Source organism: Opisthocomus hoazin, chromosome 25 (assembly GCF_030867145.1).
Source record: "Opisthocomus hoazin isolate bOpiHoa1 chromosome 25, bOpiHoa1.hap1, whole genome shotgun sequence".
NCBI lineage: Eukaryota > Metazoa > Chordata > Aves > Opisthocomiformes > Opisthocomidae > Opisthocomus > Opisthocomus hoazin.
The window spans coordinates 10,371,998-10,393,126 of NC_134438.1; the positions used below are offsets into that span (position 1 = coordinate 10,371,998).

The 21,129-nt window shown below is 57.6% G+C and overlaps 1 protein-coding gene across 1 annotated transcript; it reads right to left on the bottom strand.

The window, feature by feature from the left end:
• Window positions 1-10,033: 10,033 nt before the first annotated feature.
• Window positions 10,034-20,776, bottom strand: INKA2 (inka box actin regulator 2). Its single transcript, XM_075442997.1, has 2 exons — window positions 20,696-20,776; window positions 10,034-11,877 (listed from the first exon to the last, which is right to left on the bottom strand). The coding sequence occupies exons 1-2, from the start codon at window positions 20,729-20,731 to the stop codon at window positions 10,885-10,887; spliced, it is 1,029 nt and encodes a 342-aa protein (XP_075299112.1). The 5' UTR covers window positions 20,732-20,776; the 3' UTR covers window positions 10,034-10,884.
• Between the last annotated feature and the right edge of the window lie 353 nt (window positions 20,777-21,129).

Sequence of the window (21,129 nt, forward strand, 5' to 3'; positions counted from 1 at the left end):
TACCGGAGCAGGACCCGGGTTTGCTGCACGCCTGAGCTCAGGGTGTTTCCTTGTATTTGCTACGTGACGCAGCCTGACTAGCAGCTGCCAGGCAGCTTTGGCCCTCTCCTTCCGAAACACGCAGCGTTCAGGGCTTGGCCGAGAGGGATTCGGTGTGAGATCAGCTTCGCAGAGCGGGGCCAGGGCTGAAGTAATAGCTGAAGGGGTGTGAGGTGGTGAATGCCACACGTAAGGGTGACTCAGAGCAGCCGGGGGCAAAGCCGCTGCCCTTGGGAAGGAGGTGGAAGGCTCCTCGGCGGCTCCTCCGCCGCTGGCCAGCACTGGGACCGGGCTCTTCCAGCTGCTGGCAGTGGATTTTCTCTGGCTGGCGAGGGAGGTCCTGGGGGGCTGTGCTGGGGTGCACGGCACCCTGAGTCCCACCGCAGCCTGGTCTGGATCAGCTGTGTGGGGGCCAGGGGGGCTCGATGCTCAGCACGTGCCGCTGCGTGCCCCTGTCTTCTCCTGGAAACTGTGGATTTATCTGCTGCTGTCTTGCGGGAGCTGTACGTTCCCGACAGGCTTGGGGGTCTGCTCTTGCCCTCCCACTTCACCTCTGTCGGATTTCCCACTCCCTGTCCTTTTTTATCAATTTGGCTGCGGCTCTCAGTAGAGACAGCTCGATGGGAAGCAGAAGAAATCAACTGTTTATTTTTAGAAACTGCAAAGAGCTCAACCCAAGGCAAATAAAATTACTTCAGGTTGCACGCAGGCTTCTGAGAAGCACAGAAAAAATATTTTTTAAGTAGCAAATGCCCTGAAAACCAGTGCCACGAAGCCGCTGCGCAGTGAGAGCATCGCTTCGCCATGTGAGGGGCTCATTTAATTCCCCAGGGGTGGGAGGTGGAGCTGGCTGCCAGCTCTGGACGCCCGGTGCTGCACCCAGCCTCACCTGCCCCAGCCCTGGACGTGCCCATCCCACCCCATCCCACCCCGTCCCACCCTGTCCCCTTGCACGAGGGAGCCGAGCGGTCGCTGCTGCTCCCGGCAAAGCCCCTCCACCTCTTTCAGCCTGAAAGCCTCTCTTCTCAGGGGTATTTTTCTGCTTGAAGGGGCCTCCCAGATGCTATTCCTGGACCAGTTTTAGGGCATTCATTGCCTGGAGCTTCTGCTGGGCTCTTGCTGGAGACCTCGTGGCTGGGGAAGAGGAGCAGGGCTGGGAGACGGGCTCCGCGGCTGAAAGCTTTCACTCTATAATTAAGCTGAACAAGAGACACTGAGCTAAATCTCTGTTTCTCTCGCTCTGCCTGAGCGCACACAAAGAGGAGAAAAGGACTGAACCAGACAATTAAAACAAGCAATAAAACTGCACAGAGAGGTCTGTGGAAGGATTTTTTCCTTGACACGCTCGCCCCCAACAAGTGCCACATGCCCTGTGTATAAATAGCAGCTGCCCAGACTTGCTTAATCATCCCATTGTTACTTTATAATATTAATTAAACATTCCTCTGGGATTGTTTGCATCCTAATTAAGTCGGGAACTTACAAAAGGCGGTGAAGAAACCAAGCAAGTGTGGGCTGGGGGATGCAGAACCCATTTTCGCTAAACTGTGCAACCGTGTTTAAAAAAAAAGATTAAAATTGCAGGAGGAGTGCGGTTAAAAGCATTTTTAATACTCAGCAGGGACGGGGACCGTTTGGTTACCGGTGCTCGGGGCTGGGGAGCGGCTCTTCGCCCCGGGGTGGTTGGAGGGGGGCTGTGGGCAGCGAGCGGCTGCCCGGGCGCTGGAAGGGCCGAGCGTCCCCCCCGTCAGCGAGACCCGAGCGACGCGTCCCTGGCAGAACCCCACCGGCATCAAAGGGCCGATTAATCCGCAGCTGCTCTGCGCGGGGGCACGGGGACGGCGGGGAACAGGGAGCTTCTCGCATGGCGGCAGCTGGGGGCCGGGGCTGCGGCATCGAGGGGTCCGGAGAATCCCGCCGGGAAGGGAGCTGCGCAGGCGGGAGCGCGGGGACGGCTGACCAGAAACCGACCTGCACCAGCGCCCGTGTGCGATAATATTTTATTGCAGCGCGACCCCGGCCTCGCCGACGTCTCCAGGGCTGATGGAGCAGCCGGCGCAAGCCCCTGCCCCACGGAGCAATGCTCCCGGAGGGAAGGGACCCCCGGCCACGTTCCCTGCTGCGCTGAGGCTCGGTCTCTGTCTTCCCTCTCACGCAGAGGAGGGCTCGAGCACGTTGTTCCCCGCTCAGACTCATGCGCCCTGCAGGGATGTACTGCGAATTACTTCCCAAATGATGTGAGTAATTAAAATCAATGAGAGGGTATCCTGTTAAATAACGTAATTAGATGAGCAAAGCGAGCAAGAGGAGCGCAGTAGCGTTTTTGTTCTCCTGCCTGGAGACAGCTTTTAACTCTTTGCCTCTCGCCCGGGAATGGCGGGCAGGGGTCCCGGGGTGCCGGCGGCCGTGCGGCTCCGCACGCTCTGCTCGTGCTCCTGCTGAGGGTTTTCCAGGCTCTCCAGAGCCTCTGCCTGCTTCCTGCAGTGCTTCTCCAGGCAGAGGGTTTTCTTTCTCTCCGTCTCCATCCCTGTGTTACGTGGGGGGACACCGGCGACGCTGCAGCTCGAAGCCCACGAACGTCTGCAACTCAGAGCCAGGAGAACCGACTGCCCGCTGCAACGTCAGACCGGGGCAAAGGACAAGCCGGCCTGCGGACCGAGGGCCCCACGGCGTGGGAATGAGCATTAATCCTGAGGCACAGAACGAGCTGTCTGAGCTCTGCACCCTCAGCACCCGGGGACGAGGAGCCGGTCACTCCCTTGGAGCCGGTCACCCAGTCCGGGCGTTCTCCCGCGGCGTAAACCCCGACGGGGCCGGGAAGGACGGGGGGATCAGAGCCTGAGCCGGGGGCTCGGTGTACGAACACGGGCGTTACAAAGGCGCTGTAGGCTTAGTCTGTTGTCTTCAGTCCAGAGGAAACGAAATGGCTCAGGCACCCCAGCGCTACGTGTAATTTTTGCTCTGTTTCTGCCTGTTTCAGGGCAGGACTGAAGCCTGAGTCCTCATGAGCTACTCGTGGACGGCTCGCTCCCTCTGCATGGAGTGCTCTTAACTCCAAGGCGGCTCTGGTGAGCGTAAAGGCATCTGGCCTGATGGCTCTCATTGCAGGGCTGGGATCTAAATAATTAATTGATAGCATCGTGTTCATGGCTTTGCTGTCTCCCAAAGGAAGCGCCGAAAAGTCCTTAACTTGGTGCTTATTTTTCCCAGCTGCGATCTACAGAGAGATGTGAGTCGGTGCATCCTGGTTTATTGTAAGCTTCTTTGTGATTTTCCAAGGTAGGGAATTGTTGCAAAGATGGGTCACATCTAATTACACTTGTCACATTAAATCACATTACGGCAAAAAACCTGAACCCCTGCTGGGAACACAATCCCCTCCAGCCGGGACGCGGGGAAATGCCCCTCTGACGTGCTGCAGCAGTGCCAGGGTGTTCGAGACGAGATGGAAAGGCGCGCAGGAGGGCAGGAGCACATCCCACGGAGCCCTCGCCGCGCAGCCCGCGTCTCCCCGCTGCGCCCGGCCGGCTCCCGGCAGAGGAGGAGGAGGGAGGAGGAAGCACCCACCAGGTGTTTGTAGGAAACCGCAGGCTTTGCTGTTTTACAGCCAGGGTGAGAGTGCCTTATCCTGTCCATCTTTGTGTGATTTAGAGGTCCCATAAAACCTCTGCTGAAGGGGGGCTTTTGCCCGACGGCTCCCGGCAGCGCGTCTGATCTCCAGCGAGTTTCCCAAGCCCCTGTAGCTGCAGGCAGAGTGTTTGTTCCCATTCGTGCCAGGAGACACCGTAAAAAGGCAAATCACAGAATCACAGAATCACAGAATAGTAGGGGTTGGCAGGGACCTCTGTGGGTCATCTAGTCCAACCCCCCCTGCCGAAGCAGGGTCACCTACAGCAGGCTGTAGAGGACCTTGTCCAGGCGGGTCTTGAATATCTCCAGAGAAGGAGACTCCACAACCTCCCTGGGCAGCCTGGGCCAGGGCTCCGTCACCCTCAGAGGGAAGAAGTTCTTCCTCATGTTCAGACGGAACTTCCTGTGCCTCAGTTTGTGCCCAAATAACACGTACGCGCTGCGAAAGGCTCAGCTGCTCCTGCTGACAGCATTGATAACATCAGTGACGTGTCTGAAAACCGGGTGAGCCGTAACTGGGAAGATCCCCTCTCGAATTCTTTCAAACGCAGAGGGCCCAATCCCCGCTCTCTGCAGAGCGCAGCTCGGGGTGCAGGAAACGCCGAACGAAACCGGCCACGGCTCGTTTGCACGCAATTAGCACGAGCGCGTGCAGATGGGGCAGCTGCACGCATAAACGCCTGGCTGGCTGCCTTTGGGCACAAACCCTCAGTGACCGGCTTGGAGCGGAAGGAGCAGGCGCGGAGGGGGAACGGGCGCAGGCAGCTGGGGAGAGCTGCAGCGGAGCGACCCCAGAACGGCCCCAAACTCCCGCAGCGTCCTCGGAGCTGCGCAGGGTTACGGGATCACGGCCCGAGGAAGGGAACACGCTGGGCAACGCAAGGACGTCGGCCGCAGCGGCTCCTGGGACCCGCGCTGCTCCCTTGGCCCTCGCAGGGGTGAGGGAGGGACCGGGTCCCCCAGGTCCCCAGGACCCTTCTCCTGGCTGCCGGGCTGGCCGTGGTCAGCAGAGCCACCGGGCACACGGATGTGCTTGAGGGCTCATTCCTCGCCATGTCACACCGCTGCCGGCCCCAGCCCCTGCCCGCGCTGCTGACAACGCCGCTACCGAGACGCGGAGTCAGCCGGGGCCACGTCGCGTGCTGCCCTTCGGGGGGGACCTGGGGACCTGGAGCTGCGATGCCTTCAGTCCGGAGCTGGGGAGAGAGACCCTGCAACGCTCTGGAGGCACCCAGCCAGCCCCCCAGGAACTTCTACAGCCCCAGCAGGTTGTTACAGACCACAGCGGGCAGAGAGGACGATGTGGGGGCCCGGAGTGCCCCTGCAGTGATCCCCGCCAGGCACAGGCAGGCTGCTGTTAGCGTACGCATCCACGAATCCAGCAACCGCCTCGTCGGGCAGCTGCGGGTCCCCGTCGCGGGGTGTCGTCCCCGGGCTCCCCTCTGCTCGCGGAGCCTTCGGCGGCGGCAGCCCCGTCCCGCCAGCCTGCAGCCAGGCTCTGCCTCCCCAGCGCCTGTCACCGGCACAGCGCAGGGACTAATTAGACCTGACAGAACGTCACGTTCGTTATCTCTAGGTTCGAGATGTCACATCGCGAACTCCTGGCTGATGTCGTGGATGTGGCGAAGCCCTCTGGGAAGGTCCAGCCTGAACTGCAGGCTTAGTCTGTTCATGCGGGAGCCGATCTCCCTCCTTGCTGAGCGGGGGGACCCCCCCAGCCCCCCGGCAGCCCCCGCTCTCTGCCGGGGAGCCCCTCCGTGCCAGCCCATGGCAGCGGGCAGCAGCCAGCGAGCAAGGTCAGCCCCAAGCTGCTCTCCCCCCGCTCCTCCTCCCAGCCTGCGGCCGCATCCAGCCCCGTCCCCTGTGCCGGCGGAGGGGCCAGGGTGGGCTGCAGTGCAAAGAACCTGAGCAGGGACCCCTCAGCCTCCCTCCACGTACTGGAGCTTGTGTCCAGCTGGCCTCGGTGGGATTTAAGCGTGCATTTATAGCACGTCAGAAAGTGCTTTCCGAATTAACCTCCAGCCTGCCCAAGGTGAGGGCTGACACAGGATCAGGCGTTTCTTCTTTCTGGGATATCGATTCTGCCCCTTCTGCTCTCCCGCTCAGCAAAAGCCAGGAAACCGGAGCCAGCTCTGAGGCTTTGCTCGCTGCCGTTCTTGCTCCTGGAAAACACGCGGGTGGGAAGCGGCTGGAGAGGGCGAGCGCCCGGCCAGGGCCAGACCCCGCGGCTGCAGAAGGGCGAGCGAGGGGCTGGGGACATCAGGGCGATGGCCGGGGGTGCGAGGGAGCTCCCGAACGGTGCCACGGCCTCGGCCAAGGGGAAGTGTTGCAGAAAACTGGCTTTTGTTTATGCCTTAAAGCCAGCACGCGAGGCTGCCTGCCAGCTGGCAAGGGGCACGACTGCTCGGTTAGAAATGCCACACGGATACAAACGGCTTGAACAAAAGGGGAGAGAAATGAAACGCAGCCTCTTCCGGCAGAGACAGGGACGCTGAAGAGGTGCGGTCCGTGTTTTAGTAACGCTGCTTGAAGCAGCAGAAGAGACTCTGCTGCCAATTAATAAAGTGATTGGGACTGTGCTGGGGTGAATAAAACAGTGCTGGACTTTGAATGAAAAGGATCTTCGTTCAGCAAGGATGCGGCAAGCGGTTTCTTTTCTGCCGGCCTCAGTATGAGGGGAATTGAGGGCAAACGGTTCAATTTGCTCAGTCTCCAGCCGGAAAGCCTTTCGGGTTCGTTAGGCGCATCAGCACAGACGGCTAACGGGGACAGAGCCGGGCATCGCTGGGGAAGCGCGCGCTGGCCCTGGGGAGCCCGCGGCAACGGCGCAGACTTGCAGGGCGTGCGGGTTCCTCGGCTCCAGCGGGCAAACGGTAAATACAGCCGGCGTCAACGGGGAAGGAGCGCACGACGGGCAGCAGCCAGCCTGTGTTTGCCTTTGCTCTGGCCCAGCATTAGCCTAAGCAGCCCCATCCCATTGTCAGAAGAATAAGCTGTGAAATGGTTTTGAAAATAAAGGCTCTTTAATTAGAGGCACACTTGCGAGCCTTCTGGAGGCCATCTGGCTGGGAGAGCCGGGCGTCAGCATCAGCGCTGCCGGGGAAGGGACAGCCCGGGGAGGCCGAGCGAGGAGCAGCTCCTGGAGAAGCACCCTGCAAATGTGAAGAGCCAAACCCTTTCTATACATTAAGCCGTACGGGCCAGGTCCAGCACCCATCCGTCCCAGCAGTGCCGGAGCCGCGGCGCTGAGTGACGTGGGCTGTGGCGGGGCTGGGCTGCGCTGCCCGTCCAGCCCTGGGCAGAAGGGAACCGCGCTGCACCACGAGCAGGTGACACCTCGTCCCGAGCTGCCCCTGCCTCTGCCCCGCGCCGGGCAGCGCTGGGGGCCGGCAGCAGCCTCCCCCCTCGGCCGCAGCCTCCGGCACCGCCAGCTCGTCCATCGCTGCTGCCTGAACGAACGCGCCGGGCGTCAAACGGCCTCCAGCGCGTTTGATCCCGGCTGGGCTTCGCCGGCCCCGTGAGCAGAGCGTTCCAGCAAACCCGAACGCCCAAGCTTCGGCTGCCCGGCTGCCTTCCGCGGGGCAAGCTCGCGGAGGAACGCGCTTCTGTCACTGCCAGCCTGGGCTGGGTATCAGCCGCTCCCATCAAAGATGCAGAACACAGCCAGGGCCTCATTAAAGACTGTCATTGTGCTAATTAGGTAGGTTTCATACTTAATAACGGGGAACTGTTTAATGGCAGTTTCATTAAAAAAAAAGAGGAGAAAAAGCCATTACAATTTCAGGAAAAGTCCCTGGAGAAGTGAAATGGTAATTCACAAATCCTACCCTGATCTATTAGCAGATCTTGCTCTGGAGACTAAATTAGGTAGGATGTCTGGCTTCGCTGATATTATTATTTGAATGCCTCTTAAAGAATATTTATTAAATATTTTTTTCTCTTAAGAAGGTTGAGATCCAGCTACATTCACTTGCAATTTTCAAGCCTCAGTCACACTGCATTTGTCAGTGCAATCACCCTGGAAAATCCTATTTTGGTGCAAAACATCCTTTGGAGACACACTTCAGAGGCAGGGAGAACATGGACACTTCTGAAACCGCGCTGGGCGTTCGGTCAGCTGCCAGCAAAGGGCCCTGAAGGGTCCTGATCCTCCGGCAAAGGCAGAAACGAGTCCAGCGCCACCACCCCTGTCCTCGGACTGGCGTTCGTCCGTCGGGGTCCCCAAGGCGGAGATCTGGCCGGCAGCAGTCACAGACAGGGGTGGAGGGGGCCGGGGGGTGCAGGGGCATCGCAGGGTGGGAGCGGGCACGGACTCAGCAGTGCTGGCTGCAGCAGGAGCGATTATTTTGGGTGGGAAAGGAACATGTGGGCGGCAGCTGGGGCCAAGAACTGCCCTTTCCACGTGAAACGAGAAACAATGGCGCTTCCTCCGCGCGGGGACAGAGGGCTGGGTTCGGCAGCTGATCTCCGAGCACAGCGTGCGCGGGCAGGACGAGCCGGCGCTGCCCCACGGGCCGGGGCGGCTGTCGGGAGCACGCGGGGCCAGAAGTGGTTGTTCTCGAGAGAAACTTCCCACCGGCCCCACGCGAGACCCCGGCGATGAGGGCAGCGGCACCGCGACAGCGGGACCCGGTGCTGCACGGGAGCACGCGTGCTGGCGCAGCGGGGCTGAGCTCACAGAGCCTCTGCAGGCTGCTGGGTGGGGGCTGGACGGGGGTGCAACCCCCCAGAACGGCTTCTCCCACGACTGGGCTCCCAGTGTGCATTTTAGGCTCCAGATCTCCCCACGTCCTCCATAAGCACACCCTGTTCTCTGGATAACACACGGCCGCAGCGAGGTGACCACCCGCAGAAATGGACCCTTGGCCTCCCAGCCGCAGCATCACCGTGCCCCTGCCCCGCCGTGCTCAGCCCGGGCCCTTGCCCGCTGCCCCCCACCCCGGCACAGCTGCGGGCAATGCTCTGTGACAAGCTTAAAAAGCCCCTGGTGTGGGTGCTCAGCTCCCCAGAGCTTCTCCCATCCTGCACGATGCTCCTCTCTCCGTGGGGCTCAGCCTTCGGTGCAGACAGGTATGGCCGGGACGTGTGCCTGGGGATGGGGTGCCCCAGGGTGATGCCACCATGTTCTCTGCTGCCATGCCAGCCCAGCCATGGGCTGGGTCCCCGGGGCTGTGCCTGGGCAGCCCTGGGGTGAGGTCATGCTCTCCAGGGACTGAGGTTGGTGTACGAAAAGCTGTTTCTCTCTGTTGTGCTATTGCTTATGGAAAGCTCCTTCTCCTCTTTGCTGACCCTGTGGAAAGGTTGGTGGGAGCTGGGAGGGTCTTTGTAACAAACGTGATGAGCTACTGATAGAAGTGGAGGAAAACAAAATGCTTTAGAAATAGCTTTTTGTCATTCAGAGAAATGAGGGGGGAAACAACCAGACCTGAAGCCTGTGAGGAGGAAAACCAAAAGCTTGCTTGCAACTCGGGTTCCTGAAAAAGTGCTGAGCGCAGCTTTCAGATGCTGACCCGCTCCTCTCCTTGTATGGGCAGAAACAGGGCTTGTCGTGTGCCTATATTTAATTTGCAAGGGAAAAAGAATTCTCCCTCCATGCCTCTGCTCCACTGGCCTCTCTGTCTTGGTTAGTTACAACAGGAATAGAATTGCATGCTTAAAAAAACCTACTCCAACTGCTCGCACACAAGCCCTTCCGAAGCTTGGAGTGAGTGGAACAGGTTTCTGCAACGCAACCCTGCCACGCACACGAGGTCTCCGGTGGCTCCGGGCTAATGGAGATGGGGGCAGCTGCCCCACCACCGCCGGGCTCTGCCATGGGGGCTCACGGGGCTGTGGGGGGCTCGCCTCCATTGCTTGTTGCTCCTGGAGCCAGCGAGGAGGGGACCCGCGGCAGGACCTGGGATGATGTGGCCATGTCCCCCTCCACGAGCCGAGGGCTGCATGGCTCCGAGACCCTTCCCTCAGCAGCGGTTTCTCCCCCCAGCATTTTTCCCTCTGTCTTGCCCCGTGCTGGAGGAGGAAGATGGATGTTGAAGCGTTACCCGAAGGCTCTCGGGGATGTGCATAGGCTGCAGTGGGACCCTGGCAGGGACCTCTGGCTGCAGCTCTTCTCCCTGCTATGATTTGGAACCTCTCCTTGAATGGAAACTCTCCCGAATGGGACCAGCCTGACACCAACCGCCCGCACTCCCGGCTCCCACCCCTGCCAGCCCGGCCTTCCGTGCCGGCTCGGCCGGGATTTTGTGTCAGTGAAAACCCAGAAGCTTCCACGCTGGAAGGGAGCGGGGCTGAGGGGGCCCCGGGATGGAGACAGCCCCACGGCACGCTGGAGACCGATGCCACTTTATTGGTAACTCTTGGAGAGCTGGACACTGAAGAACTTGGTTCTTCCAAGACGTGGTTTGTACACAACAACAGAGGGAACAACAACAACCACCACCACCACCACCGTCTGTTGCAACCCCGTGTCTCCGTGCAACCCCAACAACGAACTTTCGCAAGCTGCAGCTGGTGCGACCTGTGGGGAGAAGGGCACGGGGAGAGAGGCGAGACCCGCCAAGGGCTGCAGGTCACAAACTTCCATGAAAGGAGCCTTGTGTCCCACTGGTTTAACTGGCAGGGGAAGCAGAGGTGCTGGGAGCACAACGGAGATGCAGTTCGGGGGGGAAAACCCCACAGCTGCAGTGCAGCAGAGCTGGGGTGCAACGTTCCAGCCTGGCAGTTGCTCAAGTCTTACAAATTCCAACTTCTTTCAATTAAAACAGCAAGTGCTTCAGGTACAACGCTTGCAGTGCCTGGTTCATAACCCAGCCTTAAGTGCACACAAGCAGGATTTCTTTAAAAAACTATATATATTTGCACACTCATACACACACATGCACACAGTGAATTTTGTGCTGCAGCTACTTTAACCAGAGATGATGGAATGGGCCTGAAGTGGCTGTCGTAAGCCGGGCCCCAGGAGCTGGTCATCTGTGGCACCACTCACCCTAAAGCTGCTAAAGATTATGATTATTTTTGCAAATATGGGTCCCCCAAAGAGCTCCCCATTGGGGCTGTCTGGGCTGCTCTGGATGATGCTGCTTGCAGGTGATGTTTTGCAGAGGACTCCTCTCACACCTCAGTCCATGTTGAGAGCTTGGGGATCCCCTGAGAAGATCCAGCTCCTCTCTGGTGTGAAACAAACGCTCAGCAGAGCAGAGGACAGCAGCAAACTTAGACCCAAACAGCTGTGTTGATGTCAAATCTGGACTGGGTGTAGTCTATGGTATCGTGGATTTTCTTGGTGCCAATTTTGGGTTTCTCGCTATTGCTTTCTGCCTTTGGGCACCTCTCTGCTTTGCCGTGATGGCTCTGGATGTTCCCGTGAAGTGGGAAGTAAAATGTCCCCTTGAGTTTGTTCATCTTTTTGGGTCTCTTGGAGATCTCAGGCTGTTTGTCTTCAGGTGGAAGCCAGCAAGGCTTCTCCTTGAGAAGCCTGTCTCGGTCTGGCCGAACGCTCCTCAGGAACTTCTTGAAGATGTTGGCTGTGAGGGAGAACTTCCTGCAGAGCTCCTGGGATCTGCTCATGGACAAGGATGCCTCGCTCTTCTCCCCCTTCTTATCCAGTTCCGGCAGATCCAACCAGTTCCCAACCAAGTCTGCAAAGATGTTATCCCCCAAGACCAGCGGCTGCCGATTCCTGCTCTGGGACATGAGGGAGGACGTCCAGTCGTGGCCATCGTCACACCCTGGGCACTCCCGGCATGCAGGCCGTCCCCATGCTGTGCCCTGGCTGCTGGGCTCAAATGTCCGAGGGCGGACATGTTCCGCTTGGACAGAAGCAGAGGAAGGTCCTTCTGGGTGATGGACATCCCCACCACAGCGGCTCCTGAAGGAGGAGGGGGTGTCTCTATGGCAGCCGCCCTCTGGGAGCGCAGCGGGACGGGGCAAACCCACCGGCCGTGGCCCAGCCCACGCGAGGGATGTGGGGCTGCACCCCTCCACCGATGCCTGTCCCTGCAGCCCCTCGTGCTGCCGTACCCCAGGCACCTCTCTGCTGCTTCGGCAGCACTGCTGCTGCTCAGTGCCAGCTATGGTGCTTCGGCTCCCCGAGATGTCCAGCTGCTCCAAAGCTGTCTGGACCTGGAGGAGCTTCAGCTCCTGCAGCGCGCCCATCATGCAGTTCATCTGCTCGTGCAGCCCGTCTCCGACCTCCTTCATGGAGAGCTGCGGAGGCAAGAAGCAGACATCAAGTCAGTGTCTCCAGGAGCCAGGAGAGCAAGAAAATTTTGACCAAAGGACAGGAGAGCTGGGCTGAGCAGCTTCCTGAAACATCACCTCTTCCTAATGACCACATTTTTAGAAGCATCCTACTTGCACCACACCCATTTCATAGAACAGCAACTGAATTTTTCTTAGATTTTTCTAGGAGTTTCCCTCCAGGAATAAGAAGAGCTGACAGGAGGAGTGGATTTTTTGACCTGACAACAAAAATAAATAGTTTGAGTTTCCATTAATTGCTTGGCAGAAACCCAAGGTGCAGAACTATGAATGGTTTTGGCTGCTGCCAGTTTTAGCATATTCTTTGCTTTTCTGTCTTCTGTGCCCTGTAACTAGCTGAAATCAGGAGTCAGAGTAATGAACAGAAGTGCCTCCCACAGAGAACCTTGTTTTCTTTACCTGAAGTGCCAAAGTAAATTAAAAATAAGCCCCAATAAGAATCACATTGTTACTATATAACATGTCTGAAGATCTTAATACCCTCATTACAGGCACCTCTCACTAGAGGACAAAGACATTTCAATGCACTTGAAATTTTGTACAAAACAACCAGCAATCTCTAAAATTACTTACTTCAACGAGCAATCTCTTTGAATCCCAAGCTAAGACCTTTAGCAGCACTTCTGCTTTATCCCTGAACCTTGCTATGAAGATTCAACTTTCTATACTAGACTTAAAATAAGCAAGTTATTTTCCAGAGCTTCTAAATTCCCCCTCTTCTCTTTCGCTCTGTTGCTTTCTCTCTCACGTAGGATCTGGATCATATTCCCAAAGCGGCATCATAAAACAAATGGACTGTACTTTCCAACAGCTGCCACTTTTTTTTCAGCAGGGAGGGGGAGTGGGGAACTGGAAGGAGCGGGGAAGAACAGCAGGGGATGGCAGGGCTGGAGGTGAAGACATGTCACATTGATGTAAGGTGGTTTGCAGAAGAGATTACCACTGTCTAGGAAAAGCTTCAGCCTACGCTGCCATAAACAGTTTAAACGGCTCGTCACAATTTTTGTACAGCAACAGATTTCAGGTTTAGGGTGAAAAAGAAGAGATGCATCTTATGTTCAGCTTTATCAAGATTTACTTTTTTACATCTCCTTCATTTTAACTAAACTAGTTCAATTCCTTGCTCTATTTCCATTTCTGTACGTGGATCTGACCAGTGAGAAAGAGCAGCCACCAAAAAGCTGGATCCTCTGTAACAACCTGGCTGCGTGAGCAGAAAGCTCCTCAAGAGTTTGATCACAAATCTCCATTTCAAAACCCAGACCCTGACACTCGCCGGCAGGTTACGATGATTTTTCAGAGCTTCACTCCCAAGAAACTTCTTTATCATGCAGAATGAGCACACAAGCTACGAAGATACAGAAAATCTGTGCTTAGCTTCCCGATTACACTATCAAGTGTCTCCAGCTATCTAATTTTTTAACATCAGCAAATAAAGCTCTCCTCCTGCAGCCACGCAAATAATGCCCCCCTTACAGATGAACCGCGCTCTTGGGTTATGCGTACGAACGCTGGGGCCATATGCTCTGCAAGCCTCAGACAAAACTATCACCTTACCTCTCCGATTTGCTGTAATGCTCCTCGTCCTAACCTTTCTCGCCTTATTAATGGAAGTCTGCTTTATCTGGGGCTTTGCAAGAAGCTGGCTTTGGAGCCAGCCCGGCCCCTCATTGGCCGCTCCCCACCAAATCCCCTGGCCGGCACCGCGCTGTAATCACCGCGCGGCCAGTAACGAGGGTCCTGCGCTAACGACCGGGCTCATCAAACCCTCAGCAGATGCCGGGTGGCTCTGCTGTTCAGCTCATCGGTTCCGTCAGCTCCCCCACGGCGGGTGCCATCATTACACGGCATGCCTCGCCCAGCGAGGCTCTGTTGAGCATTCAGATCTCACGGGCAGCGTTTATCATCAGCGTGGTCGTTTCTCACCGGCAGATCCTGTCTCCCCCTGACAAGGAAAGACCTGAGCCCTGAAAGCTCAGACTCCAGCACGTCTCCTGCTGAACAAACGAACCTGGCACCAGCACCAGCCTGGGGAGCCCGAGCCACCGGAGAAGGAATGGAGATGATGTCATCTGTGGACGCACTTTCCCATCGGTGACTACGAGGTTTGGACACTGCTCCCCCGACGCCCGGTGCTGCCCGTGCCGAGGGCTGGGCTGAGCCGTCCCCGTCGCAGCAGAGGGGGAGAAGTGGGTGCTTTTGGGACACAAGTCGCCTGTCCTGTGTCAGCAACCTGCTTTGGGGTGGGACGAATCCTGCCCTCAGGACTCGGCGTCCCTCTGCCAACATGAATCCCACCATCAGCGAGAGAGGTTTAAAGATCCTGAGGCTTTGAACTCTGCTGACAAACACTTCTAAAACTTTGGGCTGTGCAAGTTAAAAGACAAAGCAGACCAAGCCCCCTGCTCTATCTTTTGCTCTTCACGGTATCGGTTCAGTCTTTTACAGAAGTGAAGGGGCAGTGGAACCCAGCCCAAAGCAAAGCCACTGACTGGTGACCAAACGGTCTGCAGGGGTTCGGATTGCATCCACTAGTAATTACCCTGTGGTAATTAAGAGTACTCACCCTGGAGAGAAAACTCTGGAGAGACGGAGGGGAAAAAAAAGTTTCTTCCCCATTATCTAACAGCCACTCTCCTCTTTGCCACGAAGATTTCAGTTCTCCCAAGTTCAGCCTGGCTTCTCTGAGCCTCTCCAGAAAAGGAGCAGCCTCCCCCAGCAGAGACCACCCCCTGGCAAAGGTTCAGGACGGAGCTATCGGGGCTGTGAGAGGACAAAAGTTTCTGCGAATAATCCAGCAGATCGGGCTGGAAGTCAAACAGGTGCCCTGATGCAAGGTGATGGGAACGGCAGGCTGCGGGGCCGAGCCCGGGAGCCTCGCTGGCTCCTCCGGTCACACGCTTCGTGCAGCAGGAATGGGAATCTGTGATGAGCTAAAGTGCGATTTCAAACAGAGCGTGACTGTGACACAAAACCCCAGAGAGCCTCAAGTTGGCTTGGAGAGACCCTGAGTGAGCTCGCTGGGGTGACACAAGTGACGTTACGTAAACCAGTCACCGCGGGGCCTCAGGAGACGTTCTGCCTCGTGTCTGCTCATAAGCCGCAAACCCCAGACCTGCTGTTGAATCGGCCCCGCGCTCCGTCCCACAGCAGAGCCGAGCGCGGGGGAAACACCATTTTCATGGCAAAGCTCCGGGTTCAGCACAGACCTCGCTCGCCAGCATCCTCCCTTCTTCTGCCTGCTGGCCTCTGCTCGAGGGGCAAACGCATCAATCGCTTTGTAAGCCGTGCCTTTCTGCTGATTTCCTCAACACGCTTATCCCCCGAACTCCGGCCACAAGTGCTGTACACAGTTTATAAATCAGCGATCTTCCACCACTGATTAACACAGCAGGAGGACGACCTGCCCCCAGCAGCATCCTCCAGCAGCTACTGGCATTTCACCAAGTTCAAAACCCCACACCTGAGACAGAAACACGGGAGGCTTCACCGCCCCCTTCGCAGGTAAATAAGTAACTTTTTTAACCCACTTTGGCAATCGGTGTTTTCCTATCGGCATCTACGCTCAGCGAGCTCTCCGGGTTCCGCTCCCGCCCGTGCCCTCCAGCCCCAGCCGCCGGCGTTCCCAGCCCACCCGCGCCCCTGGCCCGCCGGGCCGGCAGAGCTTGGCGATGCTGACGGGAGCAGCGGCAGCACCAGGTGACACACCACGGCTCTCAGCTCAGCGCAGAGCAGTGAGCAGAGAGCTCGGAGCACGTTTGTCGTAATGAGGAGGAAGACAGATGTCCAGCTCTTGGGCAGGAGAAATGCAAAGAGAGGAAGTTCTTGCTCAGGGGACAGGAAAGAACAAATGGCAGCCCTTAATAATAGTGCTGACGGGCAACAGAGCCCCGACAAACAACGGGTATTTAAAGAGGATGACATAATAGAGACCAAAATTATTGCAGAACTGCTGAGCTGACCGTGTTGTTTCTGCCGTTTCCTTTGGGTCACTAACTGGATTAATCTTCAACAAGCCTGCGGCTGGGCTCGGCTCTGCGGAGCGCGCTGCCCGGCTCCCGGGAGCTGCCCTCCAGCTTGATGGACGCCAAGGGCCTGCAATCTTCTTTTTGCCCTTCTGTTTTGCCACAAGAATTTCAAGTCTCTTTTTCACCTCTTGTCTTTCCAGAGTATTTTAGGCGTAGCTGAGGATGTTAACTGCGAGCTTCCAATTTCTCTGGAAGAGGAAAGATGCTGAAACTTCACCAAAGATTTTTTTTTTTCCCCAGTAGTTTAAATAGATCTTAAACAGATGTTAACTACGAAAGACGTGGTTCACATCACTCTATTAACTACCTTCCTCACTCAATTGCCTTCCTTTCTGTTGCAACGATATTTTTCTGTGCTTCCCAATCACACCTGGCACGTTTAAAGGCAAATTGGAAAATCAGCTCTCTACAGCCAGGAAATAAAGGGCCCATAAGGAACTCCAGCCTTCAGACTTCTGCTCACAACCCAGGGACAAGTGACCCCAAGCCTGGGTGTACAGACTGAGCGCCGAAGGTGGTGGTCAGCAGTGTCGGCTTTCAGCCCAGTGGTCTGCTTCACTGGGGGACCTGGTCCACGTTCCTCGACACGTGCAGCTGGGAGTCTAAAGCAATCCCCCGGCATCTTTAGGAGTCTTCTCTGGACACAAACAAGCGGACAAAGCCTGTGGCTGCCTTTTCTCTCCCCAGGTTATACGTGACAGGACATCCGCTGTCAGTTACTCCTTTGCACCTTCCCTTAAGGCAACACCGATGAGACTCTGCGAGAACCACCCAAGCTTCTGACGCCATCTCCAGCAGCGATGGGCAGAGCCACCCTAAAGGGCCCACTTCATCGGCAGAGGCACAAAGGGAGCTGCGTGTTTCCACCTGCTGGAGCTGTGAGCGGTGACATTAGACCTTGAGGTCTGTCATTCATGCCCTACTCTACTGTAAATCGCAAGAAGAACTGCTCCTTCAGGAAGAGCAGGAATGAAAATACAGCAGACTTCTTTACGAGTTACAGGAATAGGACGCAGTGTGAGACAAAGACTAAAAATAACTGGCTGTATTTTTCACTCCAACCAAATGTTCCATTCCTGCAAGATACTCATAGCAAGAAATACTGTCTACCAGGACATAAATTAATGTAAGAAGAGAGTCAGACTCTATCAAACTCAATGTGATGCATTTATGATGAATGTGCAGGGAGAACATTCAAAAATTCAAGTCAGAGTGGTGGGGTTTGTTTTAAATACTTACTTTAATACTTTTCCTCCTAGAAAAAAGCATCAGAAAGCTCAGAAATATCCTGGATTCCTCAAGAAAGACCAGAACATGCAAAGTAAAGTTACAACCACAGCTAACTTGACTGTGACCCCTCGCCCCTTGCAGTCATACGAACCCCAAGCGCAAGATAAATCTGCCCCGTGAACTTGCCAGTTCCCAGCTAATCAGTGATTTATTTTTACTGTAAAGACCCTTGAAGCCCCCATCCCATGGTACGCATGCTGATGTCACTACGTATCAATGCAAACAATCCCCATGTCAGAAAGCTGACGGAGGTAATGCCATCTGCAGCGTGAGACACGGAAATGAAATTCCTCTCTGCTAATCCCCGAGCAAGACAATTCTTGTTAAATCTGATCCTTCAGCTGAGATAACGTTCTGTAACTCGGAAAGCAGACATAATATTTCTGTGCCGCAGAACGACGTTTCTGGGTGCTGAACCCAGGCGATAGAGTCACGAGGACTTTTAGTATTGGAATTAATTGCATTAATGGAACATGCACAAGCTCTGTGGCACATTCCGCAACTGCCGTACGCAGGACAGATGACTGCAGGAGTGGAGGAGCACAGCTTACTCCACGCCAGGCCCACACACAGCGCTGCGTGTCCCCCCAAACCACACTGTGTCCGCTCTGTGTCGCGGGGACCTTCCCAGCGGAGGTGAACAAGGTCTTCTGTATTTTCTACGTACAGAGACCGAGGTGCAGAGCGCTGGCACGGCTTGCCCAAGAGGGCTGGTGCCAGCACTGGGACGAGGAGCCCGGCTTCGGAATCGCTCCCGCGCCGGGCTGGGACGTCGGGATGAGCGGCTGTGCCAGCTGCGGCTCTGTGGGCTGCCAAGCATTTGCATGGGGAAGCTTCCGAGTGAATTCCAGTCAGAGAGACAACACAAGCCAGGGACGATCAGCTTACAGTGGAAAACACGCGATGGGAACAGGAGCTCTCTCACGGACTGAAACGGGTCAGGTCCATCCTCGGAGCCCCGGCAGAGACCTCCCCGAGGTAACGCGTGTGAGCTCGCCCGGACCCACGCTCCGCCGCGGCGCGGTCTCAACGCACAGGCTGTGTGTCGCAACCTCCGGGCACGCCAGCGGCCCAAACCAAGCAGGCGATTATTTAAATACATTTTTAGTGCACAAAGCAGGGGAAAGAAGAATCAGAGCTGGAATCCTCGAGTCCCACACTGGTGGGGGATAGAGTTGCACTGGAAGATAACCTTTCTTTGGGAACCGGGAGCTGTGCCAACATCCGCTCTTTTTGGAGAAAATCCCCTCCTCAAGACCAGCCAAAGGCTGCAGTAGTTTGCACCGAGGCAAACTAAACTTCTGCTAACCGAACGGCCTCCAACGCTCACGTTACGCTGACCAGCCTCGGCCAGCCTGGCTCCTGCGAGGACGTTTTTGCAGCACAGCCCCGCGTGCCGCCCGCTCTGCGCCCGGCAGCGCGTCCCACCCGAGCAGAGCTGCTCCTTGGCACGAGGCACACCCACACACCCCACCGCGTTCCCGAACCGGACCCCCGTTAGCTGCGCACGAGGCAGCTCGTGGTCCCGGCCTGGCCAAGCCCTGCCCACCATTCCTCCCGCATGACTCTTGGTTCTGGCGCGTTTAGTGGCCGGAGGCACCACCTGCCCGGGAACGAGGAAAGCGGTCAAGCAGCGGGGCCAAGAGGCTGGGTTCCCACTCGCCGTGCCAGGCAGATGGTCCCAGCTGTCTGTCGCGCTGCTTGCTGGTCGTTCAAGAAACATTCATCTGTTTTAATCCCAGGCTATCCTGACAGCCTTGAATTTTAGAAGCTCTTATTGCTCAGGCTATCATTTATGGTTGTTTTAATTAATACAGTCCTCCTACCTTCACTAAACGCGATCTGCAGCTCACCTGAGCTGCTGCTGAGAGGAGCGGCTGGCGACGGCGTGCCGTGAGGCAGAGGGTCTCTCCAGCTGCCAGCCCGCGGGCTGTCCTGGCACGGCTGCGCTCACAGCAGCGCCCAGACTGCACCCTGCCACCCGGAGAAACTGTTGTGAAAGTAAGTTTTTAAGCTTGAGTAACAGAAGTTGGAGGGTGGGAAGGGGAAAGAATGTGACTAGCAACAGGCAAGCGTATGTTCGCCCAGGCTGCTGCAGGCGACAACTGCCCCTTCCCAGCTTTTAAGCCAAGCATACACATAAATCTTTGCCAGGCTAAGGTCTTGGTTTATTAACATTACAAAAATTGCTGCATTTTTACAATTTAAAAAAAAATCTGCTACTGTATCATAGCAAGGGTATGAACAAAACTATAATTTTCTCAATTATTTTCTGGTTTTCACATTGTGTGGGGGATCTGCCTTCCTTTCACATCTATTCAGATTGTTCACGAGTTCGGTTCTGCACTACAAGACAGGCACATTTTAGACTCACAAGTCAAGGTGCAATGTTTAGGCTTCCAGATAAAGACACTGCTCAGATAATGAGCCTGATTTCTTTGGAAGACAAAGCACAGATTCAGGAACCTTATCCCAAGCACGCTTTTTGAAAGTTGCTCTTTGTACCCATCTCACCTTCCAGCTTGCTCAGATTTTACAGATCTTCCCGCTGGCTCCCGTCTGCCTTTCGCTCCTCGCCCCCCGCGCGCCCAACACCCGCGACTCCCCTTTTCCTTTGTTTTGGTTTCCCTCCCAGCTCCTCCGTTCGCTGGGGACACTGCTGAGGCTGGCAGGTGAAGCGTCCCCGCTCGCTGCCGCGTCCCTCGCACGCGTCCGAGCTGCGGGAGCCCGGCACCGCAGCCAGCCCCTGCTCCTGCCCTGGCCGCGGGCACCACGCCGACCCCCATGGCGTTGCCCACACGGGAAAGGCTCGCCGCACCGCAGGCAGTGCCGCACCCCCCCGCTTTGTAAAGCTCCGGACAGCTCAGCCATCACCCGCAACCAGCACCCCGCCACGTCCGGACGCGGGAAGCGTCTGCGCCTTCAGAAACTTCGCCCGCCCGGTTTGGCTCTGCCTCGTCTCCCCCTTTTGTTCCCGCTCACCGCCCGCAGCCCCGCCGGGGACAGCGCCTCTGCCCCGGCCCCCGCAGCCGCCCGCACCCCCCGCTGGCTGGCGGGGCCCGAGCGGCTCCAGGCAGCGCGGCCGGGCAGAGGAGGGGGCACAGGGGGCTGACCCCTGCCAAAGGCTTCGCTCCCCGGGGGCACCGGAGCCGGCAGCCGCAGCTCCCTCCGCACCGCGCCGACTCCCGCAAACTTCTTCTGCCCGCAGGTTCCTGCCAACGCTTCCCCGGTCTCCGACCTTGGCTGGCATCGTCCCTCCGGAGCCACCGAGCCCCCCGCGCCCCCCCGCAGGCGAAGGGACCGGCGGCATCGGAGGCTGAGAGCGGAGCAGCGGGACCCCCCCACCCCGGGCCGGGACACCCCCCCCCGCCCCGGGCTGCTCCCCCCCCCCCCCCCGCAGGGCCGAGCCCCGCCGGGTGCGGGGCCCCCCGCCCGCCGCCCCTCACCAGCTCCTGGCGCAGCCGGCGCAGGTGGCGGTCCATGGCCCGGCTCAGCGCGGCCCCGCCATGCCGGCGCTCCGCCCGCGGGGGGGCCGGCCGGGGCGGCACCGGGGGGCGGCGGCGGGGGGGCGCGGGGCGGGGCGCGGGGGTCCCGGCGGGCGGCTGCGGGCGCGGGAGCCGGAGGGAGCGGGGCCGTCGGGAGCGGCGGCAGCGCGGGGGTCTTTGCGGGGGGGGGGGGGGGGGGTGTCGTGCCCCCTCCCCGCGGGGGAGCGCGGTGGTTGCGGGCGGGGGGCGCGGGCGCTGCCGGCTGCTCGGCGGGGATTGAGCTGCGCGGCAAAGCGAATCGCGGCCGAGCACAGAGCCCCCCCAACCCCCGGTGTGGGTCCCCCCGTTTTCACAGAATCGTAGAAAAGGTGGGAAAAGCCCCCTGAGGGCATCGG